Here is a 27,841-nt window from a genome sequence, read left to right on the forward strand (position 1 = left end):
TGTCCATTCTGCATAATTAGTACTTTAACTTTTGTTTCAAAGGTAGGCCTACATTCTGTGTGTGATGTGTTTAAAGACTAACCTCTTGTAATAGGCTATATTCAGTGTATTGCTACTATAACTGAAGTAAGTAAAGGGCATGAATTCTTGTCCCACCAACTTTCCCAGCCTGCACTGCCAGATGAAATGTTAATCTCCAACCATTCCCATCATACTCTCCAGTTTCCCACATTCCTCAAGTGGCTCTGCGCTCTTTCTCTGCGTGTGTGCGTGTGTGTGTGTAGGGGGGGGGGATAAAGAAAACAGGAGTGTGTGTACTCTGACCCTCAAACACCAGTTTTATTACTAAATGTTGGCTCTGTGAGTACCTCAGTCTTACTGTAGAAGAGCTGAAGCAGTACGGGTTGTTCTCAGGTCTTCTTCTTTAAAACATTAAATAAAATGAGATCTAAAAAAGCCACCAGGAGTTTTGAGCTCGAGGGGGAGTGCACGAGGAACCCGGGCTTTCAGGATGCAGAAGGCGGTGAGTCTGAGGCGGACATAAACGCAGTCCCCGGGGACAAGCAGGACTCCTCCGAGGTGAAGCTTGACCCGCCTGAGGAGGAGTACACGCAGATCAAACCGTACGCCGGGATGCCGAAGGAGGTGCTGCTGCTGTACTCCTCTCAGGCCCGGTACCGAGTGCCCCGGGAGATCCTGTTCTGGCTCATGGTGGCCTGTACGCTCGCGCTGGTGGCTCTCACCATCACCGTGATCGCGATGTCTCCGCGGTGTCTGAGCTGGTGGCAGGCCTCCCCGGTGTACCAGGTTTACCCGCGGTCCTTCAAAGACTCGGACGGAGACGGAGTCGGTGACCTCAAAGGTAAAATGACACTTTACCCTCCCGTTTAAATTTAAAGAGTTTTTATATACATCATCTTTCTTGACAACTTTTTTTTTATTGAAAAAAAAAGAACCCAGATATGACTGATAAAAGAATATATGAAGTTAAAAGTATTAAAAGATAAATAAGACAGAAAATCAAAATTAAAAAAAACAGTACAAAACTACTGTTTGTAGTTTTTTTTTTAAAGGTACAAGAAGACAATCTTTGTTTAGAGCTTCAGTGATGCCAAGATTCCCTCATGGCAATCAATGTAATCAGTTGCATGTAACAGAACCTCAATCCTTATTGCAACCCAGAACCAAAGGGCCCTCCTCTTAACACCCATAACAAAACATAATTCATCAAGTATAATATCAAGCAGGTCTTAAGTCCTGCCCACATCAAGGCAACAATAATAATTCACTATTCATTAAGGGTTTATTGACACTTCAGTCAGCCTAAAACATCAACTCAGAAGTATCTCTAAACACTTGATTTTGACTTGTGTTTTTCTTAACAATTAAAAAAAAAAGTGACCTTAATTATGATGCAAAAAGGTGGGATACTGCCCTTGCACAAAACTGCTTATAAAATGACTCAATTGATGTTAAGCCTTAAGTAGTGTAAGCAGCACTATTTTAAAGACACCAACATTTGTACAAATTCAAATGTCTAGGAACTGGCCAAAGTGTAAAATAGTGCATTCAGGATTTCATTTAAAACCCTGTTTTGAGATGATTGATAACATGATGGTTTTTAACCTTTTTTTTTAAATTTTTTTTTAACTATTGAAGGAAAGCTCTTTGGTTGTTGCTTACTACATTGTTTTGAATATGAGTTATAACCATATGATCCAAAGACATGTTGACTTGTCTTGGGGCTAAAACCTGCAGTGTCCAGTCCTCATCACTGTGATGTCTCTTCTCTGGTCTTGCAGGAATTCTCCAACAGCTTGATCACTTCCAGTACCTCAACATTAAAGCAGTCTGGATCAGTCCTTTCTACCGCTCTCCTATGAAGGACTTCGGCTATGATGTGGAAGATTTCCGCGCCATCGACCCGCTCTTTGGAACCATGAAGGACTTTGAAGATCTGCTGGCTGAAATGCACAACAAAGGTGTGTATTTAAATATCCTGAAGTATGTAAAGATTTGGAGGCTGGTGACATGTTTGGTCTTTGATTCATCCTAATGTCTCTCTGATTCCTCCAGGTTTGAAGCTGATCATGGATTTCATTCCTAATCACACCAGTGACCGTCACCGCTGGTTCAACCTGAGCCGGACCAGAGATCCTCACTACGCTGATTACTACATCTGGACTGACTGCAATGCCACCTCAAAGCCAAATAACTGGGTTGGTACATAATCTGGTATTCTCTACCTGGTGTTTGTTTTCATCTTGGGTGCATTATACGTCTTTTCTCAACAATACAGCCATCAATTGGGTAGTTTCCAATTGTCTACACATCCTAACCCTGTCCTCATTGGTTTTCCTCCAGGTGAGTGTGTTTGGGAACTCATCATGGACTTACGATGACGTTCGAGGACAATGCTACCTGCACCAGTTCCTCAAGGAGCAACCAGACCTGAACTTCAGAAACCCACACGTCCACAGAGAGATGATTGTAAGATCACATGACCACACACTCTCATATTAAAGCCTTTATCAGTGTTCGGCTGTTTTCTTTTTCTCAGACTCCCTTAATTATTGAGTTATCCACACTCATGTGTCATCTAATTACACATTAACGTAGGCCAGCTCTGCTACACACCGCACAAAGTACAACTAAAGGAGCAGATTATGCCAGACTGTTACACAAAAAAATGTCTTACTTTATGTTTTCTTTTACTTTAGGATATCATTCACTTCTGGCTGGAGAAGGGTGTGGATGGCTTCCGAATGGATGCAGTGAAGCACATCCTGGAAGCTGCACACTTAAGAGACGAACCACAGGTGGACCCGAACAAACCACCAGTGAGTGTTAACCTTTTCCAATTCCAAACCTCCAACCTCAATTACAATTCTCTTAGCTGTTGCTGCTAACGCTGACTCGACATGAACACAAAAAATAGTAAGGCCTGTCTGCTGTGATTGAAATAGATCTGTATCAAATGGCAGAGCAGCTGTAACAAACACGTTTAGCCTCATGTGAGGCCAAGTGTCAGGTCAAGTCAGATTTGTCTTCAGTGATCGACATCTGGGGCTGCTGCAGAATTCCTAGATCCTAAATAGTTGTAGTTTTTATTTGGGATAAATCAACCTTGAAAAGATGAGTCCATAAAAAAAAATTTAAAAAATTGCCAACTAATTTGATGATTGAATTATCGTTTCAGCCTTTTCTTCAAGCTGGCTCCAGGGTCTAAAATTGAAGGATTTACTGCTTTTACTCAGTCACCAATGAGTGTAAATTACAAGCTTTGGGTTTAGGACTGTTGGTTGGACGCACCTTTCTTTAGAATTTATTTCATATTTTATAGACTAAACAAAAAAAAAGCTAAATCATGAAAATAATGTGCAGCTTAATTTACAAATGAAAATAATAGTTGCAACACTTATACCTTTAGACATCAGCCCTACACATGGGTCTGTGTGTGACTGACTGAGTGACTGAGTAACTCTGAGTGAGTGAGTGAGAGAGTGACGGTACCTTCAAAGCCCTAGAGAGAGATAGTTGTGACATCGCAATGGCGGATCATGGAGCATATTGGATCTCCACTGACGCGACTCTCTATACGGCTCTGGAGACTTTGTTCGGGGAGTAGGCGGGGCCTTTTGCCTTTACTGTATAGGTCAGTGGACAGAGTCTGATATAAGAGAAAAGAGAGTGGGGATGTCATGCAGCAAAGGGTCGAGGGTTGTAGATGACTGTTCCTCTTTACATGGGGTTCGCTTTAACCGCTGAGCTAAACCAGCACCCTGTGACGCGCATTTTTTGGGGACATTTTATAGACTATACAAAAAAATTGCTAAATCATGAAAATAACGCACAGATTAATCGATAAAAATAAAAAAATGTTTTTGATGTAGACAGTCCCCACCACTTTGTTACACTGTGCTTGAGACCCACCACCTGATTGGTACTGTGGCTGTAAAAAGTTCACCTTTGAATCATTGAATAATTTTTTATTATTATATTTTCAATACAATCTTTAAATTATCTGGGTCGGTCTGGTTAAATTTTAATAGTGAAAGTATCAAACAGTATTCAGGAGGTCTTTTTTTACTACTTTAATGAACTCCCTTCACGTAACATCTTTTTCTCCGAGCTCAGCAGATCAAAGTTCAGTTTAGTTAACATTTAGTTCTATAAATATGTTGATTCTTATTTTGTTGAATTACTTAATGTGTGACATGTCAGAGTTTAATGATCTGAGCAGCTCCCTGAGGCGGTGCCTACCAGTATAAAAACAAAATCAACAGCTGAGTGAAAGTTTGCACTTGACAAGCTGAATTGTTGAGTCAGTGTCCGGCATTACACATGTGATAGAGTGTGTTTATGAGGAACTTTGCCTCGGCCTTGAAGATGATTCAGCTAATCATAAGTGAGCAGCTATCTGTTTTTATTATTGCTTTAGTGGTTTAGTGCCGGTTGTAGACCAACAAAAAAAACAGCTTTATTGGCTGTTTTGCTCTTCTGGCAGCATGTCAGCTCAGATAGTTAACTAGTGCTTTACGCTGGTCTTTGTGAACACATTAGAACCCTTTTGGTTGAATTTCCACATTGATGCAACCTAATAATGATTTAGTTTTCTACCAGTTCCTGCCTGCATAGCTTTAGTGTTGGATCTAAAAGTCTGTTATCACTTGGCTTGTTCTCTTTGTATCTGGTTTCTACTTGTTTTCTTTTTTGTCTTCTTGCCAATTTGTATCAAGCAATAAAATAAACACTAAAGTCTGAATATTTTTTTAACAACCCTTTTTTTTATTGTTGGACTTACAGTCTGTTATTGCTTGGCTTCTTCTGTCTGTATCTGGTTTCTACTTGTTTCCCAACTCCCTGGCCTGTGACTGGACCCGGTGCTTTGGCCTGACAAAGGAAAACACTGACATCCAAGCTCTCCAAACTCCTAGTGGGCAGAGGAGAATACAGTTACACTCTTTATCCACTGTAGTCCATGACCTCAGTGGGGCAGCTTTACTAGGAATGACCAAATGCAAAACCTGACTGTAACACCTGGCCTATAGGTCAGTCTTAGAATGCATTACATCATACCCCTTTATATTTGTACACACCAGGAGTCTGTAACTACAGAGTGGGACCTCTACCATGACTACACCACCAGTCAGGTGGGCCTGCATGATTTGATAAGGGAGTGGAGGGCTGATATGGACACTTTCAGCCGTGAGCCTGGCAGATACAGGTAAGACCCCATATGAGCTTTAAATAACTCATTCATACTTTTGCAATGATTTTAAACAGACCAGTGTATTGGATTGCACGTAATTAAGCTCTGAGATTATATTAAGAGTTTGCAAATTCAGACTAAATGTAATCCTTTTTTTCTACAGGACCAAATAGTAGGGCAAGTGTAAAAGTATGGAACTCACATTAGGATCAGTTTCTTTGTATCATGCCCAAAATATGTTCTTTCTCCAATCCAGGGTCATGGTGACAGAGTCGTATGATTACCACGAGGTCGAGAAGACCATGATGTACTATGGCACCCCATTGGTTAAAGAAAGTGACTTCCCCTTTAACTTTTACCTGCTGGACCTGCCTCAGAACACCAGCGGCTTGTGGGCTCAACATCTGGTCAACCTGTGGATGTCCAACATGCCCAAGGGACAATGGCCCAACTGGGTGGTGAGTCATCCAGCCAGTCTCAGATGTCTCTCTTGCTTTAACACCATTTTTCCTTTACAGTTTTCTCCATCCATTTCGCCTCCCCTTCTTTCATCCGACATATTTTACTCACCTCTCCACGTCAATTGTACTTTTCTTACATCTGATAATATCAGGTTGGGAACCATGACAGACCTCGAATTGCCTCCAGTGCTGGTCAGCGCTATACTCGTGTCATCAACATGCTGCTGCTGACCCTTCCAGGCACGCCCACCACCTACTACGGCGAGGAGATCGGCATGGAGAACATTAATGTCACGGACAGTGAGAATCAGGACCCTGCAGGAAAATACAATTCAGTGAGTTCTTCGGAAAACAGTTTAATAGTCACTGTGACGTCTCAACCAAGTGGAGCAAGAATTCTAATCTGAATCAAAATGTATTTAATTATATGGCATGGCTCCATACAGCAGGTGCATAAACATTGACAATGTATACAAACAGGACAGTGATAAATTACTTCTTCTTTATATAACTTTTGACAAAGTTAAACAACATCATTATCATGAAGGCAGGAGTTATTGCAGGTTTACGACATGTCATACTACATGTACTTTCTCTTGGTGCACGTAACATAGAGTGCCTACATTAAATGGTGTCCATATGCATCTGTTGTCAACCTGTTTATTATAAGAAGGATTGAAAGTGCCAAAATGATTCCTGTCCTGTCACTGCAGAGTCTCAGTCGAGACCCTGAGCGGTCGCCAATGCAGTGGAATGATGAAATGGCTGCAGGCTTTAACGACAAAAACAACATCACCTGGTTGCCTGTGCACCCTGACTACAGGACCGTCAATGTCGAGGTACAGAACAGTTGAGACACATCTGGCCAGAGCTTGCTCAAGCTTGTATTTTTCATTGATGTATCCTTTTGCCCTTCTTTCTCCTTTAGGTTCAGAAGAAAGATGAAGGTTCTGTCCTGGCTCAGTACCGTTTCCTGAACACCCTGCGTCAGTCAGAGCTCCCCCTCCACCGCGGTTGGTTCTGCTACGTCCACGCTGACGCAAATGTCTTCTCTTATATCAGAGAGCTGGACGGGCTGGACCGAGCTTTCCTTGTGGTGCTTAACTTTGGCAAAGAATCCGTAATGACAGATCTCTCCTCTGTTCATGAGTTGCCAGGCCAGCTGAAGGTGCTGATGAGCACGAAGCAAATCAACAACGGGAAGGTGTTCCAAAAGTCTCGTATCCAGACAGAGGCAGGGGAGGGTTTGGTGATTCAGTACTCGACCAGCACTCGGTTCAATCCCAGCCACCCTGCAGAGTGCTACATCTCTGAGAAAGCCTGCTATATGAATGTCATGGATATACTTTATAAATGCTAATAGAAGTGAACAATGGTAATACAATATTACAGTTTTAAATCATTAAGATTCTTCCTCTCTAAGGGATGTATATCACACATTAAAGAAGACCATTGCAGATACATTCACTGTTGTTGTTTTCTTTTCTATTAGTTCTTTTAAAGATTTCAGCACCATCATGCCGTCCTACTTGTCCCGGTTGCAATGGCAGATCTTTGGGTCGTTGTGGTTTGATTCCTGACCGCCTCCTGACGGCTTTGCTATCTCTTTCTCTTGCGTTGAAGCCGAGGTGGCTCCAGTCCCAGCTCTGTGTATAGGAATGCTAGATTGAGGGCTTCCTGTGTTGGGGAGAAAACACAGAGGATAGATTTTGTAAGTCTACACCGATCAAGTCAGCTGACAGAAGTAATGTCAATGTTTTAATGTTGGCATGAAAGCAACATTAAACAGGACCGCAGCCTCTGCACACGGGGTGCCTGCTCCACCAACTGAGCCAAACCAGCGCCTCATAAGCAAATGACCTTTGTCCACACCTATACACTGGTCAAAAAGAATCATTTTTTGGTGGTAAATAGAATTAAAGTTTCATTCACCTTTATTGTGTTTAAGTTTCCCAAAATGAAACTTTTTCTGTACACTGAAAACCTTGATTTTATACAGGTGTAGGAAAACGAAAACTGCATCCATACCGACATCGGGGTTTTTTTTAATTAATTTTTTTAATTAACTTTCTTTATTGCTTTTACGTATTAATAATAGTTCTATTTAATAATGTCAGTACAGAATGTGTTTTTTTTAACAATAAGAACAAGAGAGTACATACAAACAAACAATTAACAATTAGACCCCCCATCTGACCCAGCCGACATCAGGTCCAAGTTGTCTTAACTTTTTTTAGCATTGATGGAGAATTTAATTAGAGCAGTCAATAATTATCAATAAATTACTTTGGGGAAAAAAATGAATAAAAAAGACATATTTGAGACTAAACTGCCTTATTGGCGGGTTTATTTGGAAGAACACATTTAATAGCTCAGTGGCAAAAAAGTACTTAAAGAGTTAAAAAATTCCTCGTATTAAGGTGCATTAGGCACCGTGTATTTTTTCACTTGTTCTCAATGAGGACAGAGCACATGCGCCTAGAGCGCGCCGCCTTTTTTGTGCGGCCACTCCGAGCGCTAGAGTTGAAAATCTCTAAACTTTTCAGATAGCCTCTGGTGTCGTCATTGCTGCTTTTTTCAGGCAACCAATCAGACGGGGCGCCGCTTGCCACCCTGGTTACCACTGCAAAAGCACCCTGCCAGCGCTTTTCTGCCAGGGAAAAGCTTACCTCTTCCAGCATCTGTGCAAAGTCTTCTGGCCCGTGGTGATTTGCTCCAGGTTGGATATTCAGAACTACATTTGGTGCTGGTTGACTTTCTAAAAGAAAGATGAAGACAGAGAGACAGAGGTCAAAGGCAGATTCCTCTTATCTTACTGTATGTCCACTTTCTCTGCTCTCCTTCCTTCTGTCCAGTTGCCCCAATTCTTGTCTCTCTTGTGACTCAGTCTTTTTTCTCCTTTCATTCATTTTTCTCTCATCTGATATAGCCCTCCCTCTTTTCAAACCCCTCAATATTACCCCCCCTCCCCCTCCCTGTCTCTGTGGTGCAGGCTGTTTCACAAGTGCGGTCTTGACCTTGACAGCTCCCAGTCTGTGGCGTCTAATCTCTTACTCTGATACACTATCTCTTTACCATGCTAATGGGCCTGCCGACTGCCTGCATGTGTCTATGCCATCAGCACTTTATCAAAGACTCCGGAGAACAGAGAGAGACAGATTAGGGAGACATATACACACACACATACACAGACACTTAAGCTGCCTGGCGCATGTGTGCATGAACAACAGAAAAAGTGAGAGAGGGTGGAAGAGAGAGATAACGCGTGCTGGAGAGAGGAAGAGGGGTGTAAAGAGGAGTAGCACCACTGCAGTGAAGACAGATTATAAGTGAGAGGGAGAAAGAGCCTGTCTTAGGGGAAACGGGAGCAATTAGCTGACACACACGTAAACACGCACACACACATACACGCTATACTACAAGGTGACTTGTGCTATACCTTAGTCATGAACTTCAAATGCAGTTAGCAATCTCCCGAGACAGACAGCCATAAGTTTGTTACTGCTGCCTCTCCAGACATGCACATTGACACTCCTAATGGGAGCTGACCCTGAACTATTAAAACCCTGACGATACCATACTGGGGTGCACACACAGACAGATGTACACAAAAACATGCATTTATAGTACACACAAATGCATCTTCACAATCAAGAAGTTAGCATGTTGTAGCATGTGTGAGAGCGAATGTGTGAACATACCTGACTTTGGCTTTGTCAGGAAGTGTATATGAATGGCTTCCTTTAACTTCTCAGAGTATCTTAGGACACCTGCCAGAGGAACCCTGGCATCATCGCTGTATGCTGTCAGCAAAATGGATGGGTAGCACTAGCCCAAACAAATCACAGAACACACGCAGATGATTAACCATCAGTAGTTTTTCTTTTGGTGCTTGGCAAAAGTTTATACTCATTAATGGTATTTTGTGTTCCCGATATCAACATCTCTAAGGCGTTGGTGCTTTTGTGCTGAGCTAAACAACACAAAAAGCTTCTGGTCCTCTGTTGGACAGAAGTCACCCTCCTTTATTTTCAGAGAGAGACTGACTAAAACGACATTGCAAATGAAAAAATTAGCGCAAGTAGTAACAGATAAGGGAAAAAAACTACAGTGAAGGCACAAAAAACTGCTGCTACATTTTCTTCCTCAACATACCTGAGGAGTAATGTTGTGAAGGGGACAGTAGGAGGAGATGGTGAGTCTGTGTTTTGGGTTTCCTACTGGGTCCCCCCATTCTTCTCTATCCTCCAAAGTTAGAGGAAGGCTGGGATCCTCCATAGTTCCCAACACATCCAGGAAAGGAGCCTAAAGACAGGAAGAGAGGTGCTATGTTTTGTTTGTTTGTGTTTAAGTCTTCTCAAATGTAGAGACAGTGTGGTTCAATGAGTGAAGCCACTTGCCATTATTTAACAGTTACATATTGGCAAACACCTGCTCTGTCAAAGGTCCCTTGAGGAATCCCCAAAATTCTTAGGATAAGACCAAAGGCTATAGACTGCAGGACAAGACACACAAATTGGTAATGATTTACTATCTTACCTGCAGTGTGACGGCACGCATCATGTGAGGGTGTGTGTTGCACAGCGCTCCCACTGGCACAGCCCCAGCACTGCAGGCTGTGAGGGCAGTGAGTGAAGGAGAAGAGACTCCTAAAGAGAAGAGGTGATGGAGGCAGGATTGCAGGTCTTCCACTGATCTAACCTTCCCCTCCACACGAGCTTGTCTATGCCACGATAGACCCTTCTCCCCTCCACCTCTAGAAGGCATAAAGGTAAAGAACATAGATTCACTTCAACACACAAGTTAATAAGCCCTCACAGACATTTTCCAGCATAATCAGCCAATATCCTGCTGAGTTGGGTTAAGTTTGATGCTGCTGCGGAGGTGATACATTACCTGATATGGCAGTAGGCCAGAGCCCAGCCTTGCTCCAACAGCAGCCTTTTCTCTGGGCAGAACTCCATGCTGAGATCTCTGCCATAAGCTCCGTAAACATGGACCAGTAGTGGCACCTGTCTTAAACCCTGCACAGGTACTGTATGCAGCAGTGTCACTGGCACTGAGGTACCATCCTACAGAGAAAAAGAGGCTAGTACATACATACAACATAATCACTTCCCCTTCTATGTGTTATGTTTGTGAGAAGAATAGTGTAGAGGTGCATGCCAGAGTGTGAACGATTGAGGTCTTTATCTGTGGACACAAAATACTTCCCTCCCTGCAGATAGAGTTTCAGTGTGTGCATGCGTCTCATGTGTCAGGTGTTCTTACTTGGCTAGGGGCCTCTAAGCATGTGGTGGTATAATTGCCCTGGTTCTCTGGGGGGGATCCATCTTCGGTTCCTGATAACAGTAGTCCTTCCTCTGGGTGTAGACAGTAGGGCACAGGGGAGCCGACTGGAGATGAAATTAAGAACTCTAACACACCGCGTTGGTCTGCTACGCCGGGGTTCTTGGTTTGGATGGCACAGGCCCAGGAGGGGAGCTTGGGAGTGATAAAATAGAAGTTATAAGAGGTTAACACTTAAACGGAATAAATGTACTATATATCCAAGAATGTATTTCATGTGGCTCTCTGTTTGTGTCTATGCGGCATATGTGCGGGCTGTGAATAAAAATCTCTAGGACGATATAAACATGAATCAAGAAGTATGCAGAAACATGACAGAAAAACAAGACCAAGCGAGACGGAAACAAAAAAAAGTTTCTGTCACACTGACCTGTACAGTGTATGCTTCCTTTGGATTGGTCAGCGGGACCACGATTAGGAAGAGTTCACCAGCAGGTGTTCTTGCAACCAACACACAGTGGTCTCCAGCTACGTCCATGTCTTTGATAACAGTGCCAGGGGCAGGGGCAAACAAAGGGACCCAGGCGACCATGGATGGGTCTGTGAGAGGAGCCTGCACCACCTAGTGAGCACACAGAAGGATAAGTCTGCAAGCTTGAGAAATGAAAATATGTCTTTTAATATAAAACATTAAATATTTATGTGCATGTTTTTGTTATTCCAAATATACTCTGTGTTATCACAGCAGATAGAAGTAACAAACAGGGACCAACTTTGAATAAAAACAACAAATAGGACTAATTACTAGGTACATTAACCTTTTTATAACATTTACATTTTTTAGGATAAAAGGAATTAGCAACAACAGACATGTATCCAGTCTGTGCATGTACAAGTGTATAAACTATAAATGTAAGAATGTCATCCTGTGAGACCAACCAACCCAACCTCAGCCTGAAACCTGTAAAAACCCCATTTGTGATAATGGCATTGAATGTTTGTTGGCAGTATTCACCATCCAGAAAGCAAAACATATATGCGGGTTCCCTTTGTGATAACGTGTAATCACACTTGTAATGACTGTTTCCACATTGTGCATTATTTCTGTGACATTTCTGCACCCTATAAATAGCGTGTGTTTATAAAAACTCATACCTGATATTCCTGTCCAGCCCCTGTATTAGCCAGTATAATCAAACGCCTTCTCCAGTGCTCCACATGGTACAGAAGCTCCAGCTGGCGGGCCTGAACCAGGAAAGGCTCTAAATGGGATGTAGTTGTATCAATTAGCAGCACCTCTGAACTGGTCCTGCTGCTGCAGTTGATACTCAGTATCTGTCGGTCTCTGGAAAGGGCAACCTCTACAAACACACTGTGGCGATGAGAGTGTTTCCATTAGAGATGTTTTATGTGTGGTAGAGAAGTCTTAGATCACATTATTACACTTACTCAGGATGCGTTTCCTCATACACAGAAGTGATCCTGCTGCCACCGGAGGTCAGGTCCAGACGAAGCACTCTGCTGCAGCGTAGACCCTCAAGAGTGGTGTAGTACAGGACCTCGTCTGTTACCCATTCTTTACCCATGCAGACAGAGACGCACAATAATATCTCTTAAATATAGCCAGTGCACTTTTGTCACTACAATACATTTTTTAAATGCAAACTATGTAAAACTTGCCAAAGGTGAAGACTTTGTCCAGTGTACACAAGACATGTGGGGAATCCAGAGGAGGGGAAGTTCTCTTTTCAAGGCTCACAACCACACACCTGGTTTAAAGACAATATTCAGTTTCAAATGTAACATTTTAAGAAAGAACTTACTGCATTATAAATTATATTTCATACGTCTAATTCGGTCTTCACCTTAGCTCATCTCTGTGATCAGCTTTTACTGTGGCAGCAAGATGCTTTTCCCGCGGGGACAGACGTATTCTCTGGACGCTCCACTGGATCCTCTCCTTCCTCTCTTCATTTTCAAGCCTTGTCTTCTTCTCCCGCTCAGAGACTTGTCCTAGATTCAGCACCTGCCCTGGCTCACCTACATTCAGACACAGAAAACTTAGCCATTCACAAAAGAGGGGAAGCTACTATTCCTCCTAGTGGATTAAATAAGAAGTTATAGATGCAGATGTGAGAATAGAGTTTTCCTGCCTTGTTAACATGATGCTACATTAAGGTTTTCTGCTTACTTTGTTTGTTGTCCACTCTGTAGATGCCATCATCTTCAATGAAATACACATGGTGCTGTCCGCAGACCTGTTTCAAGAAAAATCACACTTAACCGTTAAAGTAATTTGGAATTTCATTAATGCCTTAAGTTAGCAACTGATAGCTGAGTGTAACTTGGACCTTTCAAACCCTACTGATTCAACTAGGAAATACACACCATGTGTTCCTGTCACCACAATGGTCAAGGTTATTCTTAACTCTAGGAGATTGGTTGTGATAATACACTTAGTTGTCATCCTTGTGCATCAGGTAGCCAGATGACTGATGTTGATGAAGTTATAATGAAATGGTTCAGATCCAAAGCAGAGGACAGATCTTACCACTGAGTGATCAGGTATGTTGGAGAACCTGCGGTATGTTGCCTTGAGTCTCCTGTTGAAATACTTCTGCAAGTCCTTGTACCTCTCAAGTCCACAACTGTGACGATCGACTGATGAGTTTGAAGTGTCCTGAAACAAAAGAAATGTTCAAATTATGATAAGATTCTTGTATTCTGTGCAAGTGTCGCTGGGGCCAAACACTGAACCTTTGAAAACTTGGAATGTAGTTTATTGAAGCTCCTGTGAGGAACTTTCGTTTGTGTTGATTTTGGCGACCTCTGAGACAAAGCCGTCCCTCTTTGCTGATTTTATCCTGTACATGCTTAAGTGGTGGTTTTTAAATGCATCAACTCACTTTGAATTTTCGCCCTGGAAATTTAAACAAAGGCAGCGTGCAGGTAATCGCTTTGTCTGACACCTACCCCACGCTAGCAGTTTCAGGCATTGAAAATAACTATATAGAAATAATCAATTCTGTTGCTGATGGTCTTGTTTGCTTTTGTAGGAGATACAAAGTAATCAGAATCCCATCCGTAATACTCTAAAGCTGTTATTTCATTATATTGTGACTATAAAAAATACATCTGACATAACTGCTTATTAGAGTTTTTGCAACATACAGTGACATTTGTCATTACTCTGTGTAATCTAATGTAGTTTAATAAAGGAGTAAGTACTTTGAAACCTGCTCATGTCTAATATGATACTTTTACTTGACAGTGGGTTTTTCCCCTCTTCTTTCACCACACTTAGTCTTAAATGCTTACCTGGTGACATTATGTGTATGAGGTTAAATTTCTAGGTTTTCAGGATTGGTGATTAAAGTGGTGATTTATGATGCCCTTTAATTACAACAAAAGTGAATCACTGACAACTTCATGTTTTCAAACTTCAGACTCAGACTTCATTTGAGCCTTTTAAAATACATATCAGATTTTTCCCTGCACTCATTATAGATGACACACATGCATTTCTTGGACATTAATGTGATTATTTGTCCCTTTAATTTCTAATCCCCTGTCTGAGTCCAGTGAGCCACATCCAAAAGTGTCCGATTTCAGACCTTTGCCCTTCTCTGCGCCTCTGTACAAGACCAGTTTTGTCAGCCTGGTGAGAGGACACCGTTCTGAATAATGAATGACTTGACGTTATCGACGAGAGCCAGTCAGAAATGTTACACCAAGCCTGAGGTGAGTAAAAACAGCATTATTAACGTTAACTTAACACCCTTACCGACGTGTAACAACGTTGGACCGACAAGGAGAGCCACCGTATCCGTTTACAAATGGCGAATTCCCAAAATCGTAGCTGAGACGGTGAAATGACACGTGCAGACAAACGCACCAGAGAAAATATAACGGCCATAACGAAGATTTAACGGTTAACCTGCTACATTAACAAGTCATAAGTTAGCTGTTACATGGTTTTACTTAACATGTCCCTGACAGGAACTGACAGTCACGACAGTAAACGCTCACACGTTTCATATAACGAACGATCATTGTTTTTCAACCTGTAATATTAATGTTTCGTTATTTAAAACAAACATTTTTCCGTTATTTAACCGTTGACAGCGGTAAGAAAATTCTATGCACGTGCATGATTTCCTAAACAAAGCCGGGTGTGGATGACGTAGCCAGCACTGCCAGACTAAAATAATCAAACTCTGAAATGCACTGCTGCCACCGTAACTGAAATTTGATCATGATTGTTTTGATAATCGACTGCTATTCCTTGTTTGCCAAAAGTGTACGGAAGTGGCATGCATTCATTGTGGGTGTAACAGGTGACAACAGTCAAGCTGTATCTGCGATGATTTTTGCGTTGGTTTAGTTTACTGTAAAAGCCTTATTTTTGTATTACCAAATTGCCACCGAAAACTGTGACAGCTCTACCGTCAGTACATTTTTTTTTACATTTTGTTTTCGCCAAGAGCTTCGAAGAGAAGATGGAGAGGGACAGGACCGCTACTGCAGAAAAGACCGAGCCGGCTTCGCCTTTGAGGAAAAATATTAATGAAGACACCTGCGCTAATTCCCACACCTCCCCAGCTGGGACCTGCGGTTCTACTGATGTCGCAAGAGCAAGGTGGACTCTGCTGAGACAGGTATAGTTAGCTTCAAAAGAAACCTGTTATGGTGTTAGACTGTTATCACAGACACATCATCAACATGTGTAGAATGTTCAACATCTAGTGTTGTTCGACATGGATTTCTGACTGTCTAGCTCGGTTAGAATCTTAGTTCGTCATAACTGTGAAATAATTATGATGAACGAAGTGATGGGAACATATTTTAGAAGACAGTCTCTCCATGTCAGGTTTGTTTTCCACATGTTGTCTACAAAGCTATTGATAGATTTGACTTACAATTGTATAATGCAGTCAATATAGTTTTTACATCTACCCTTAGCAATGTGAATATGGTTAGGGGATATTAGGGGATGTTTTGGAGCATTGTCTCTGTGTCTGATTTGTGCAGATGTCATTACAATAACTAATCCAACAGTTATGACATTTTCCATTAAATATATCTGTGTAACTCAGTCTGTAACAGTATGACAGCCGACTATTTTTTCCAGCAGTCTTGATTCTTAAGTACTCTGATCTGCTCTACCATGCTGTGCGCCTGTAATTTATATCTTAGCATTTAGCATTTATAATAATATCAACAAGTACTTCTTTAACTATATTACTTCCATCTCTACAGTAACTTTGCCGACAGTTTTAACCTATTTCTGTTCTGGCCACAGAATCTGTCTAGCTGTGCACAAGAACCTTGTTCACACTAGAGCAGCAGCTGTTAAAGTAGGGCTTTTATTTTTTCCCATAGATGGGCATTACACAGACGTTACACTCTGCTGACAAGAAAAGCTCCCTGCAATGGGGCCACAATACAATCTACACTTCTTACTCCTGGCCTACAAGAAATAGATAGATAGATAGATAGATAGATAGATTGACAAACATTGATTTAATGTAACTGTTAGCAGTTTTTAGTTTGTCTATAACACCAGAGAGTTAAGCATATTCATCATTTGGTTACATTAAATACTCTAGTGTTTTGAACTGGAACCTAATGTTGCTGAAAGAGGAAAACGTGACATTCATTCTGCAAAGACTTTACAGCCATTGAGAAGGTCTACTGGTAAAGGAACGTGCTCCTTTTTGGAAACTAAAGTTCATCAATTCACCTGCATTTCACTCCTGTCACTCGTAGGTGTTGCGTCAGAAGCAGATGGAGAGTCCAGAAGTCAAACAGGTGTCTGTTCGCAGGTTCGCCACGTTTGACCTTTTCAGCAGGAAAATACTTTCGACGCAAGACCCCAGTGATACCTCAGATGACCAGTGGGTGGAGTACAGAAGTGTCCACTTTCCTGAGTACAGTGCCTTACTCAGGTGAGTACATTTGAATGAATGCACATAAGGCTCTAGTTTCATACACACACACACACACATGCACACAAAGGGCCAGGATAAGACGGGCCTTTCGAATAGTTGTCTAAAAGTCATTATTAAACAAGTTCCAGATGTGGACACTATGATGTAGTGTATGATGCTGTTGAATTAATTGCTATATGTAACTTTGATGTCTACAACAGGAATCTTTACACTACTGTAGAAAGGTGTTAAGTTTGGGCATGGAGGCTGGAAGAAAGTATCTGAAAAAGGTCTAAACTTAAAACCTATGATAGTTATTGATTAGCAGAAACACTTTGTTTAAAGCTCCTGTGAGGAGTTTTTCGATGGTTATGAAACAGACTGAAATTAATTACAATGTTAAAATGTAATTTAGCAGACGCTTTTGTCCAAAGCGACGTACATCTGAGAGTTACTACAACACAAGCAACGATCAAGACAGGAGGGAACAAAGTCAGTCATTGCCAACAAACAGCGTCAAAACAGCTAATTCTGATGACTCTATATGACCTACAAAAGCAAACCGAGCCATCAGCGACAAGAGTGATTATTTCTGTATCGTTATTTTTAATGCCTGAAACTGCTGGCAGGGGGTAGGTGTCAGGCGAGCGATTAACTGCACGCTGCCTTTGTTTACATTTTTCAGGGCTGAAAATTTAAAGTGATTGATGCATATGACTGTTAGAAAAAGCAGGATAAGATTGTTTGTTAAAAACTACCATTAAGCATGTACAGGATAAAATCAGCACGGAGATGAGAGGTACGGCTTTGTCCACAGGGGGCACCAAAATCAACACAAACCGAAAGTTCTTCACAGCAGCTTTAAACTGTTTCACACTCCCTCTACAACTTAATTTTATGAATATTGGAAGATTTTTTTACACATAAAATGTAAAATCCTTTTTGATGCTTTTCAGGAGGAACAATGGTATTAAGTTGAATTAGGGTTTAAGATATATGCCTTCTTTCACTGCCTGTAAGAAATCATAATATACAGTAGGACTCCTAAAGACTGCTGTACAGGTAATATAATGTACTTATTTTTTGTCTTCCAGGGATAACCTGGGGCCTCTTAGAGTTAATGAAGTGCTCAAGAGTTTCGACAACACCGGGAATGTCTGTAAGTACATCCTTTATCTTTCTACTTGAAGGCATTGTGTTTGTTTGTGGATTAGAGTGGGGCTGTACATGTGATTATGTTCGGTTCAGTTCAAAGTTGGTTTCATCTGCACTGCCTCCTGGCTTTTATCCCATCCTGACACACAAACACACACCCACACACACTAACTTTGGGCTAGCCTCATGCTGCGTGCTGTTAGTGTTTGATTGATGGTTTGATGGAGGTGCTTTGATTCCATCTCTCAGAATGGGGGTATGTCTCCTGCGTGGCTTTCTGCAGTGGTTTATCATGTGCTTATTCCTCCCAACTACCTTCAAATGTCCTTTGGATGGAAAGTGGGCTGCAGTCTTCTTATTGCTTTAGCCGACAGTGATGAGTGGTTTGGGAGAAAGGAAAGAGCATGACTCAAGCAGGGATTTGCACATGCTCCATGATATGAAGTGGAATAGCTTCACCTGACACACAAGAGCCTTGACTTCACCTTCATTCTCGAAGTGTTTTTCAGGCGTTCAGCTTGACTGAGTTTACTTTTTAGTCGCACCATGTGTGCTTTAGCGATGTAGATGGTGCAAAGGAGGATTCTTAATGGAATTGCAAACGATTATATATTTAACATACATGTCATTGTGTATGTCTTATTTACATTACAAATATACACTGAACAGCCATAACATTATGAACACTGACAGGTCAAGTGAATAACATTGTTCATCTCATTATAATGGCACCTGTCGGTGGGTGCTATATGTGAGGCAGTAAGTGAATCTTTTATTCTCAGTGTTCATGTGTTGGAAGCCGGAAAAATAGGCAAGCGTAAGGATGCGAGTGACTTTGACAAGGACCAAATTGTGATGGCTAGACGACTGTGTCAGAGCATCTCCAAAACTGCAGCTCTTGTGGGGTTATTCCGGTCTGGTCAGTACCAACAGTGGTCCAAGGAAGGAAATAGGAGGCCAAGGCTCATTGATGTGCGTGGGGAGTGAAGGCTGGCCCCTGTTGTCGGATCCAACAACTACTGTAGCTCAATTTGCTGAAAAAGTCAGGGTGCCCATGCTGACCCCTGTCCACCACCGAGAGAGCCTACAATGGGCATGTGAGCATCAGAACTGGACCGCAAAGCAATGGAAGAAGGAGGCCTGATCGGACTTATCACGTTTTCTTTTACATCATGTGGCTGGCCAGGTGTGTCTGTGTCTCTTACCTTTGGAAGAAGTGGCACCAGGATGCACTATGTGAAGAAGGCGAGCCGGCGAAGGCAGTGTGATGCTTTGGGCAATGTTCTGCTGCAAAACCTTGGGTCCTGCCATTCATGTGGATGTTACTTTGACACGAACCACTTACCTAAACATTGTTGCAGACCAAGTACACCCCTTCATGGCAAGTATTCCCTCATGGCAGTGGCCTCTTTCAGCTGGATAGTGCGCCCTACCACACTGAAAAAATGGTTCAGGTGTTCAAGGTGTTGACTTGGCCCCCAAATTCCCCAGATCTCGATCCAGTTGATCATCTGTGGGATGTGCTGGACAAACAAGTCCGATCCATAGAGGTCCCACCTCGCAACTTACAGGACCCAAAGGATCTGCTGCTCACGACTTGGTGCCGCAGAACACCTTCAGAGATCTGGTGGAGTCCATGCCTCGATGGGTCGGGGCCGTTCTGGCAGCAAAAGGGGGACCTACACAGTGTTAGGCAGGTGGATAATGTTATGGCTCATCTGTGTATTTTAGTTACTTAGCAACATGTTTACAATACAACCTTAATGGAAATTTGTCTTTGACCAGACCTAAAAATAAGACACGAATATTTACAACATTTGCATAAAAACATGGTTTCAAGGATTCTCTAAATAAAAAATTTGTAGTAAGCGACCCTTTTCAAACCCTTATATACCCCTCTTTGTGCAGGTCCATCTTTGCAGGCATGTGATGGGCTGAGACAAAGGTCAGGGGTTAGAGTTAACCAGCCAGATGGCTCCACAGGAGTCAGGATCAGAGGTGAAGGTCATGACTAGAGGCTACTTCATTGCACATCGGGATCTGACTATATAAGTCCTGACAAGGCTCAGTGGCAGCTCTCATTCCAATCTGCTAGAATGGATAATCCCTTTTATGTACGAGTAGACAATAGGATCAATACTTTCTGATTTGCACGGAGAAAAAGAAGAAGTCATCATGTTTTTGCCTTTTGGCGCTCCAGCAGCTTTCACTCTGTTCTTTGTGTTTTGAAGATACCTAATTCCCTCCGTTCTTCTTTCTCACATTTCCTCCCTCAAACTAATGATATCCCTCTTTCGCAATCTACCCCTCTTACAATTTCTCCTCTTTCTCCCCTCCACGCCTCCATCCCTCTCTCCTCCCAGCTGGAGACATGCTCGGCCAGATGGGTAACTGAGTTCCTGACTTGGCCGGTGGATTAGCACAGCCGGAGATGAGAGCATAGAGGAGGGGAGAGGAGAAAGGGGGGAGAAGGGGGAGTTGGTGGGTGGGCATGCCAGAGGTGGAGTGTGTATGTGTGTGTGTGTGTAAGGAGTGAAGAGCCACTAGCAAGGGTACCTCTTTCCTCAGACAATGAGCCAGCCATCTCCCTCCTGTTCTCCATCCCATGTTTGGGACTAGTAATGCGTGAGATCAATTAGGATTGGTTGAGAGGAGGATCTGAAAGGCCCAGAGGTGACCCTGTCAGAGCTCTGGGGTGTATTTTAGGGGGTTGGAGTCAGCGAGAAACCCCTCTAAATACACAAACACACACATACCTGCCTGTGTGTGCACCTCACAAAGACATGCAGCCACACACAGAACTCCACACAGCCTTGCTAATAAGCACATATTCAGTTCACCCAGCATCACACCCTCTCCTCGGCTCCTGCTATCTTGATAATCCTCCACCCCTGAGGTGTGGACAAGCCCAAATCCTAGGGGTCCTTGTCCCCCTGAATAGCAGGCTAAAAAGCCCGGCCGGATTAGCCCACTGCCTCCAAAATGTGTGGACTCAGCTTAAAATTGCTACCCCCTCTCAGCATGACCCTCTCTGCCGGCCTTTGTGTTTGTCCCTCCACTGTGCTCCTATGTGAACAATATGCTGTTTCTTAAGGTGACGATAAGCTGGAGTCAATGGTTTCATTTCAACACCAGAGGTGCAGCAAGCAGGCTTAATGAAGATGTTTTAGGAAATGGAGAGTGTATCTGAGAGATCGTGTCACTGAGAGGAAACAGATTTTTTTATATGGGGGATATAAAGGCACTTCTGCCTCGACTGATTAACCACTTTATAAAGAAGGTTCAAGCCCAAATGAAACAATGCATCACTTAATGGGGAATAGTGGTTTGGAAGGAAATTTACAGCCAAAACCAATTTAGTTTATCTGTCTGTTAATGTAACAAAGGGCATTCACTCGTATAAGAAATATTTTAATAAATCATAGTGTATTTAGAAATCTCCAGTGTTATGAAAAACAAATATTGATTTGGGAAGGAAATTAACCCTTTATAACCAAGGGTATCATATTTGAAGACCTCTGCATCATTAGTGTGATAATTTTTCCTGAAAAACCTGTTGAATACAACCAGATACATGCAGTGAATGGATAATCCAAAAGGTAAATATATTACCCAGAAGACCTTTCGATGAGACATCAATAATGGAGGTTGTCAGTCTCTGACCGACACATGGTTTTTCTCTGATAAGGCAAGACAGACATTGAAATTGTTTCTGATACTTCAAAAGGAATATGTACTGGATTAAAGCAACATATATTGACCTAATATTTTTTACTTATTTTATAGTAAAATTGTGTCATAAGTGTGTTTATCAAATTAGATACAGCTGGTATTTAAAGCTCCTGTGAGGAACTTTCTGTTTGTGTTGATTTTGGCGCCCCCTGTGGACAAAGCTGTACCTCTTATCTCTTTGCTGATTTTGTCCTTTTTTTTTTGCTTAAGTGGTGGTTTTTAACAAAAAATCAGTTATATGTATCTCTCACTTTAAATTTCTGCCCTGGAAAATGTAATCACTTCGTCTGACACTTCGCCAGCAGACTCAGACATTAAAAATAACTATGGAGAAACAATCAATGTTGCTGATGGTCTGGTTTGCTTTTGTAGCTCATATAGAGTAATCAGAGTTGATTTCAGTCTGTTTCATAACCAGCTAAAAACTCCTCACAGGAGCTTTAAGATAATGTATCCGTAAATGTATCAATATTCATTGTACATACCCAATCTGCTTTATCACAATAATGGATGAGTAATCGGCTCTCCTGCTTGTAGTTTTGTTTTGCAAATTGATTTTCAAAAAAATATTGTTGTACAATATATAACAAATTTTTCTAAGTATGAAGACGCTCAAGTGACAATTTAATGAAATATTTAAGTTTAAGCGTTCAAAAATTGTGTTCTATAAGACGTGTGCTACATTTCTGAGGGTGGTTATATTTGCTCTGTGAGGTACTTTTAAGGGGTAAAAATGTTTTGTTGTCTATGCTTTTATAAAAAAAAAATTAATATATATAACCAGCAAATTGCAAAACAGAAATGCCTGATAAAACTCATACATACATTTGTCAGAAGGCTAAAAAAAAGATTCAAAAAACTAGAATTTTCTAAAAATAATGTCATGGTTCAGGTCTTACAGGGTTTAAACTGCATGTCTTTTTTAACCAGTATGCTACAAAATGTTGTTCGGGTTGAACAGGAGGTGAAAGAATGACTTACTAAAAAAGTAGTCTAAAGCACATAAAGAAATATGTTTGGTAATATTTTGACTTAAAATTTGTTCTGCTGCTTGTTAATTGCTCGAGCATCATGCTGCTACTCAGTCTCTCTTTATTTAAGTCTGAGTGGGTCGACTGCATCCGGTTCAAAATGTGAACCCTTGAACACCTCTTCCTGGGGATACCTGTGTTATACAGGGGGCTATTGGATCTTTGCTTTGTTGATACTGTAGCAACTCACTTTGATGACGTATCCAACCACAGAACCCCCTCTACGTAGTCATAGATCTTCAGTTACATTTGTAACTTGTTAAATGTTCTCAATGAATAATTCTGCCCGTATCAGACTGGTCCTGATCACTCAGAACTATTTGAACTCTGAACTTGCGACCTTCCTGCTTCTCTAGCTGACAGCGGGGGCTTGTAATTGTAAGAGAGCTTTGTACTGCTGTTGTTTGGGGTTTTAGGGGTACTTGTTTCCTGCTAGGGATCAGGATTTTAGGACACAATACAGGCCCTTGGGGTTCGGTGACTAAGAATGCATCAGAGGAGGTGTGTGTGCGTGCATGTGAGTTTAAGAGGGTTTAGGTACAGCTTGTTGACATTGCAGGGCTTTCCGTAAGAGGGCTTGTTGGGCCGTGGGGTTACTTGTCGGGTTCATGATGCAGGCAAAGGTCACAGTATGAGACACAAATACACACAAACACTTATATTTACATACACAAACGGGAATAAATCACATTTTCTGCATGTTTTTGTGTTTTGATTCTTCCCCCGAAAGCCTCAGATGCACTTAGCTCAGATTAATTTGTCGCCATGCTTTCTCTGTTTCCGCTTTAGTGTGTGTGCGTCTTTGTGAGCGCGTGTAATCAAGAGCCAAGCGCCCTAATGAAGCCTAATAGAGCCTTCTTCACTACAGCTGTCATTGTCTGAATGGCTACTAGCCTTTCAGCCTCTCAGTCATCCCTATTATCTCCCACAGGCTTCACCTATCACCCCTGCTGGTAAATACTATAAGCCCAGAATGTTTGAGTGTGTGAGGGAGAGCAGAGGGGAGAGCGGGGGGGTGGTTAGGTGGTCATTTCTGTGTGTGTGTGTGTGTGTGTGTGTGTCTCCTGTGGTATGAGGTCTGATTGTGACAGGAGAGAACAGAGGATGAATGTCAGCATAAGTGTCATATTTAGTGTCTGAACCACACACAAATACCCTGAATAAGCCAATCATCGCTGCACATGACAGCCAGGAATCTTGTCACTTCCTGTTTCAGCAGTAGACAGGTGTGTGTGTGTGTGTGTGTTTTCTGTATCCAGTAAATCTGTCACAGTCATGTATGCGTGTTTAATGTGCTGTACTGGTGTCTAAGTGTTGTTCCTGACTGTGTATGTCTGTGCATATGAGCGTGTACGTGTGTGTGTGTGTGTGTTGTAATAGGTGCCCCCCGTAGCCTCCCCTTGTGCCAAGCCTTTAGCGGAGCCCTGTTTGCATAATTATGCTAATTCATTGTGCCATAGTGCTAATTAGACCTTGTTAGACAATAGCGGTAGACTGGGAGCTGGCAGGCACACACACACACACACACACACACACACGCTCACTCAGACTGTTGTGTCAATGACAAGGTTTGTGGTCCCCCTCTGTGCTGTTTATAACATGCTCTCTATAGACGTGGTTCTCTGCTGCTGTGGACTGAGCTCAGGTGTCTCTGACAAGTTAGATTAAAGCGAATGGAACCAAAATCAATATGAGAGTCGAGAGTCCTCAGAAGCTAATAAAAATGGTCCATGTCCATATTCTTACTTTTTAATCGCTCTTTTAACAGAATGTATTCAACATTTGTTTAACTCCACTTTTGTAACTATTTAAAATAAAGACCTACATTTATTGTGACTTGTGACTTGATCAGTTGAGGAGCCATGCACACAATTTTTAGCATTTCTTGAAATCTTATTTCCTTATTAAGGATCATATTTCTTGAAAATTGATAAAATGATATTGTGACACGTTACCCTCATTCATGTTATAGGCACCACTGCGAGGAGTCATGAAGTAGTGATGCGGTGAGTCAAAATCGCAGGGAAATCTGATTAGAGCGCAACATATTTGTAAATGATAATATCGATATTTGGCTCCAGCCTATCGATAATTGTATCCCGCGAGTCAGGACGACAATATATTGCCGTATCGATATTTTGTCCCACCCCTTGTCATGACAAAAACTAAAGAGTAATGGTGTTGATAGAGTCTAACTAAGTAGCTACAAGTGCCTATACTGTCGTTACTCATTAGTATCATAGATGTAAAAATATAAAGACATTTTACTACAGGAAGTAATTAAAATTAAAATCAGATAACTCCGACTGGGCTATAGGTTTGTTTCCTAATAGTATGAAACATCCACTCTCATGCTCCAGGAAGGATTGATTTGATGCAAATGAGATAAACTACCTACAGGAGCAGGTGTTAAAGGATGCCCTTTACATCCCTCCAGTATTTCGCGGGCATTTTCCGTGGTTGTTGCGGCCAAATATGACTTTGCAGCAGCTTTTTTTAAAAAGTTGCAATGAAAATTGCAATGTTTTGAGCCTTGTTTTTTTTTCTGTCCATCCACTGTAAGCAACTTGGAAAAACACTCCAATAAAGCCATCTATTGGCCGAGCGAGCTGTTTGTCTTCTGACATCGCTTCCAGCCGATTTCTGGAACGCCAAATAATTGTGTAAAAATGTAATGACATTGAGGTAAATAGCAATGAAATTTCTCATTTCACACGTGTACATTCAATGCTATCCATATGTGCCAGGGAGAATCTACCCATGATTTAAAACATTCATGCTGTTCTACTCGTTATTTCGGCTGCTGCAGCAGCGTGAAACAATGGATAAGAGATGAGGGGGGATTATTATCTCACAGGGCTCAATAATTTATAATATCAAAGAATGAGAATGGTGACGTATATGACTTCATCCACACGGGGAAAGAGGATTATTGGTCAATTTATTTGCTGTAAAGTTGCGGCATTTGGTTGAATTTGCGGGAACACAACTTTGCATATTCCCGGAGGGACCACCTTTAACGCTCACCGTGCTGCTGGAAGTTTTGGGGCCTTATAATTTTAAGAAAATTAAAATTTTAAATGAATTTGTTTATTCTTCTGTATTAATGTGGAAGAAACTGTTATTTCAGTAATTAAGTACTTTGATTAACAGGTTTCAAATAAGCCACATGAGCCATTAAAGCTCAATTATGTGCAATTATATACGAAATGTTCCACTTCTTCTTCTGTCTTTTAAAACAACAGACTGAAACGCTCTATTACTGTTGTTCCACAGCATTGCCACGCTAATTGTTTCTAAGTCAATAATTCACCCACTAAACACAAACAGACAGTCACACAGTAAGTGCATGTGGCTCTCAAAGTGTGTGTGCGCGTGTACATGCCGTGTGTGTGTGACACTTGGCGGCGAGGGAGAGGGGGGGGGGTTGGAGGTAGTGTAAGCAAGACTTGAGTGGCTCGAGGGCACATTGAAAGAGTTGCCGGTTGACTTAATTGAAAGTAATTGATTTTCGCTTCTGCAGCCTTGTCTCCTCCGCTCGTTCGCTGGAGGAAAACAAGGGGCAGGGACTCGCCTGAAGAAGTGCTGGGTGTTTGAAGCTTCCTGACACTTGAGAAGTAAACAGTCGCCGCACTTTATCCGAACACAACTTGATGCTAATGTGCAGATGCGCGCTGAAACTCCCTGCAGTAAACCACAATGAGCACAATAAAGGTGTAGCTTTGCTCTGGCAGCCCTCGCCCATTATACCCAGCAGTTGATTATGTGAATTTGTGCATGACTGAGAGCTTTGTGTATGTGTGTGTGTGTGTGTGTGTGTGTGTGTCCAGATGCGTGTGCACTATTACCAGTAAGCGGTGGGGATTAAGTTCAGGAAATGAGTAGAGCGTTAAAGGGTGCTTCCCTGCCCACTGCTCTTGCATTGTCACCACTGCTAATACTCAGCTAATTACAAGGACATACTTTAACAGCAAGCTCAGCCTGTAGCCCTCATGTCTCTCCACCTCGCCCCCTCCCTTTCTTAGGTTACCCCCGCACCCTAGAATTAGGGGATGAAATGAAAGAGAGAAAGAAAAAAGAAAGAGTAATAACAGGTTGCTCCCCTCCCTAAAAGCTCGCCCTCCCTCTGGACGGATACAATTATTGGATTTTTCTCCATTTAAGCCACCCAACCCCTATGTGCCCCTCCTGGCAATGTCCCCTATGGTGCCTAAGCTCAGCATATACTGGCTTCTCCATCTATGTAACACACACACACAGAAAGAGAGCGAGAGAGAGGGTATATAATGTCATTTAGTTGTGATTGACGGTTGGAGCATCATGCCGTCTTGTAGGCCATAAAACTAACATACATTAAACTGTACTCCATCCTGTTAGCTTAAAAGCTGTTATTCAGATAAAATGCCTTTTAATGTTTGAAGTTATAAATATACAACACGTGTTAAAGGCTAAAGAGGCTGAACAAAGAAGTGCTCTAGCCGCGCTGTTCATTCCAGAGCTGTATTATTAATCTTAATTTTTTTATACAAGTATAGCATTTAAGTCGGGACACAAACATAATGATTAATTCAAAGCTAGAAACCTTCAAAGATATTATTTAATCTCATTACAGCGACTTCTGGCGTTTATTTTTGATTACACACTTCCGGGCCTCCTGTTGTATAGAATATTCCCATTATTTTTTATTTTTTTATGATTACACAAACTGTCAATATATACTTTGTCATTGCGTCTGCATCAATGACTGTATATAAAGATGGACGACGCATCGGCATGTATTCCCATCGTACAAAATTGAAGAATCCCCCCGTGACGGGCGCTGCCTGGTGACGTCATTTGGAGCCAGAGTTGCGCAGTAGAGATGGGCGGGTGGAGCCGCCGTAGCCTCTTCCGCTAGCTGAAACACACACTTAACTTACCATAAAAAAAAACAGCAAAGATCCCACACGCCAGCGTGTTTAACAGCAGAACAGCTTCTTGTGTTGGTCTGAAACAAATGTTAACAGATACGGGATCACTTCAGTGACTAGT

General features: G+C 41.9%; 3 protein-coding genes across 3 annotated transcripts in view; 2 read left to right on the forward strand and 1 right to left on the reverse strand.

The window, feature by feature from the left end:
• Positions 1 to 441: 441 nt before the first annotated feature.
• On the forward strand, positions 442 to 7,126 carry slc3a1 (solute carrier family 3 member 1). The gene is made up of 10 exons (XM_069658689.1): positions 442 to 862; positions 1,803 to 1,982; positions 2,077 to 2,219; positions 2,365 to 2,490; positions 2,721 to 2,840; positions 5,103 to 5,227; positions 5,469 to 5,670; positions 5,826 to 6,008; positions 6,387 to 6,512; positions 6,602 to 7,126. Exons 1-10 carry the CDS (start codon positions 442 to 444, stop codon positions 7,031 to 7,033), a joined length of 2,058 nt encoding a protein of 685 aa, XP_069514790.1. The 3' UTR covers positions 7,034 to 7,126.
• On the reverse strand, positions 6,118 to 14,878 carry prepl (prolyl endopeptidase like). The gene is made up of 15 exons (XM_069658690.1): positions 14,747 to 14,878; positions 13,514 to 13,642; positions 13,154 to 13,220; positions 12,828 to 13,002; positions 12,643 to 12,731; positions 12,412 to 12,538; positions 12,118 to 12,334; positions 11,393 to 11,584; positions 10,945 to 11,157; positions 10,570 to 10,745; positions 10,213 to 10,429; positions 9,829 to 9,978; positions 9,375 to 9,501; positions 8,343 to 8,431; positions 6,118 to 7,350 (listed from the first exon to the last, which is right to left on the reverse strand). The coding sequence occupies exons 1-15, from the start codon at positions 14,876 to 14,878 to the stop codon at positions 7,273 to 7,275; spliced, it is 2,178 nt and encodes a 725-aa protein (XP_069514791.1). The 3' UTR covers positions 6,118 to 7,272.
• Positions 14,879 to 15,446: 568 nt separating this feature from the next.
• camkmt (calmodulin-lysine N-methyltransferase) overlaps positions 15,447 to 27,841 on the forward strand; it is a 117,107-nt gene continuing 104,712 nt past the window's right edge. The window contains exons 1-3 of the mRNA XM_069659059.1: positions 15,447 to 15,620; positions 16,732 to 16,910; positions 17,987 to 18,051. Of these exons, the coding sequence (XP_069515160.1) occupies positions 15,462 to 15,620; positions 16,732 to 16,910; positions 17,987 to 18,051 (403 nt within the window). The 5' untranslated portion in view covers positions 15,447 to 15,461. The remainder of the gene's footprint in view (positions 15,621 to 16,731; positions 16,911 to 17,986; positions 18,052 to 27,841) is intronic.

This window comes from Semicossyphus pulcher, unplaced genomic scaffold, assembly GCF_022749685.1.
Source record: "Semicossyphus pulcher isolate SPU_LCO1_2020_fin unplaced genomic scaffold, fSemPul1.0.p SCAF_12, whole genome shotgun sequence".
NCBI classification, from domain to species: Eukaryota; Metazoa; Chordata; class Actinopteri; order Labriformes; family Labridae; genus Semicossyphus; species Semicossyphus pulcher.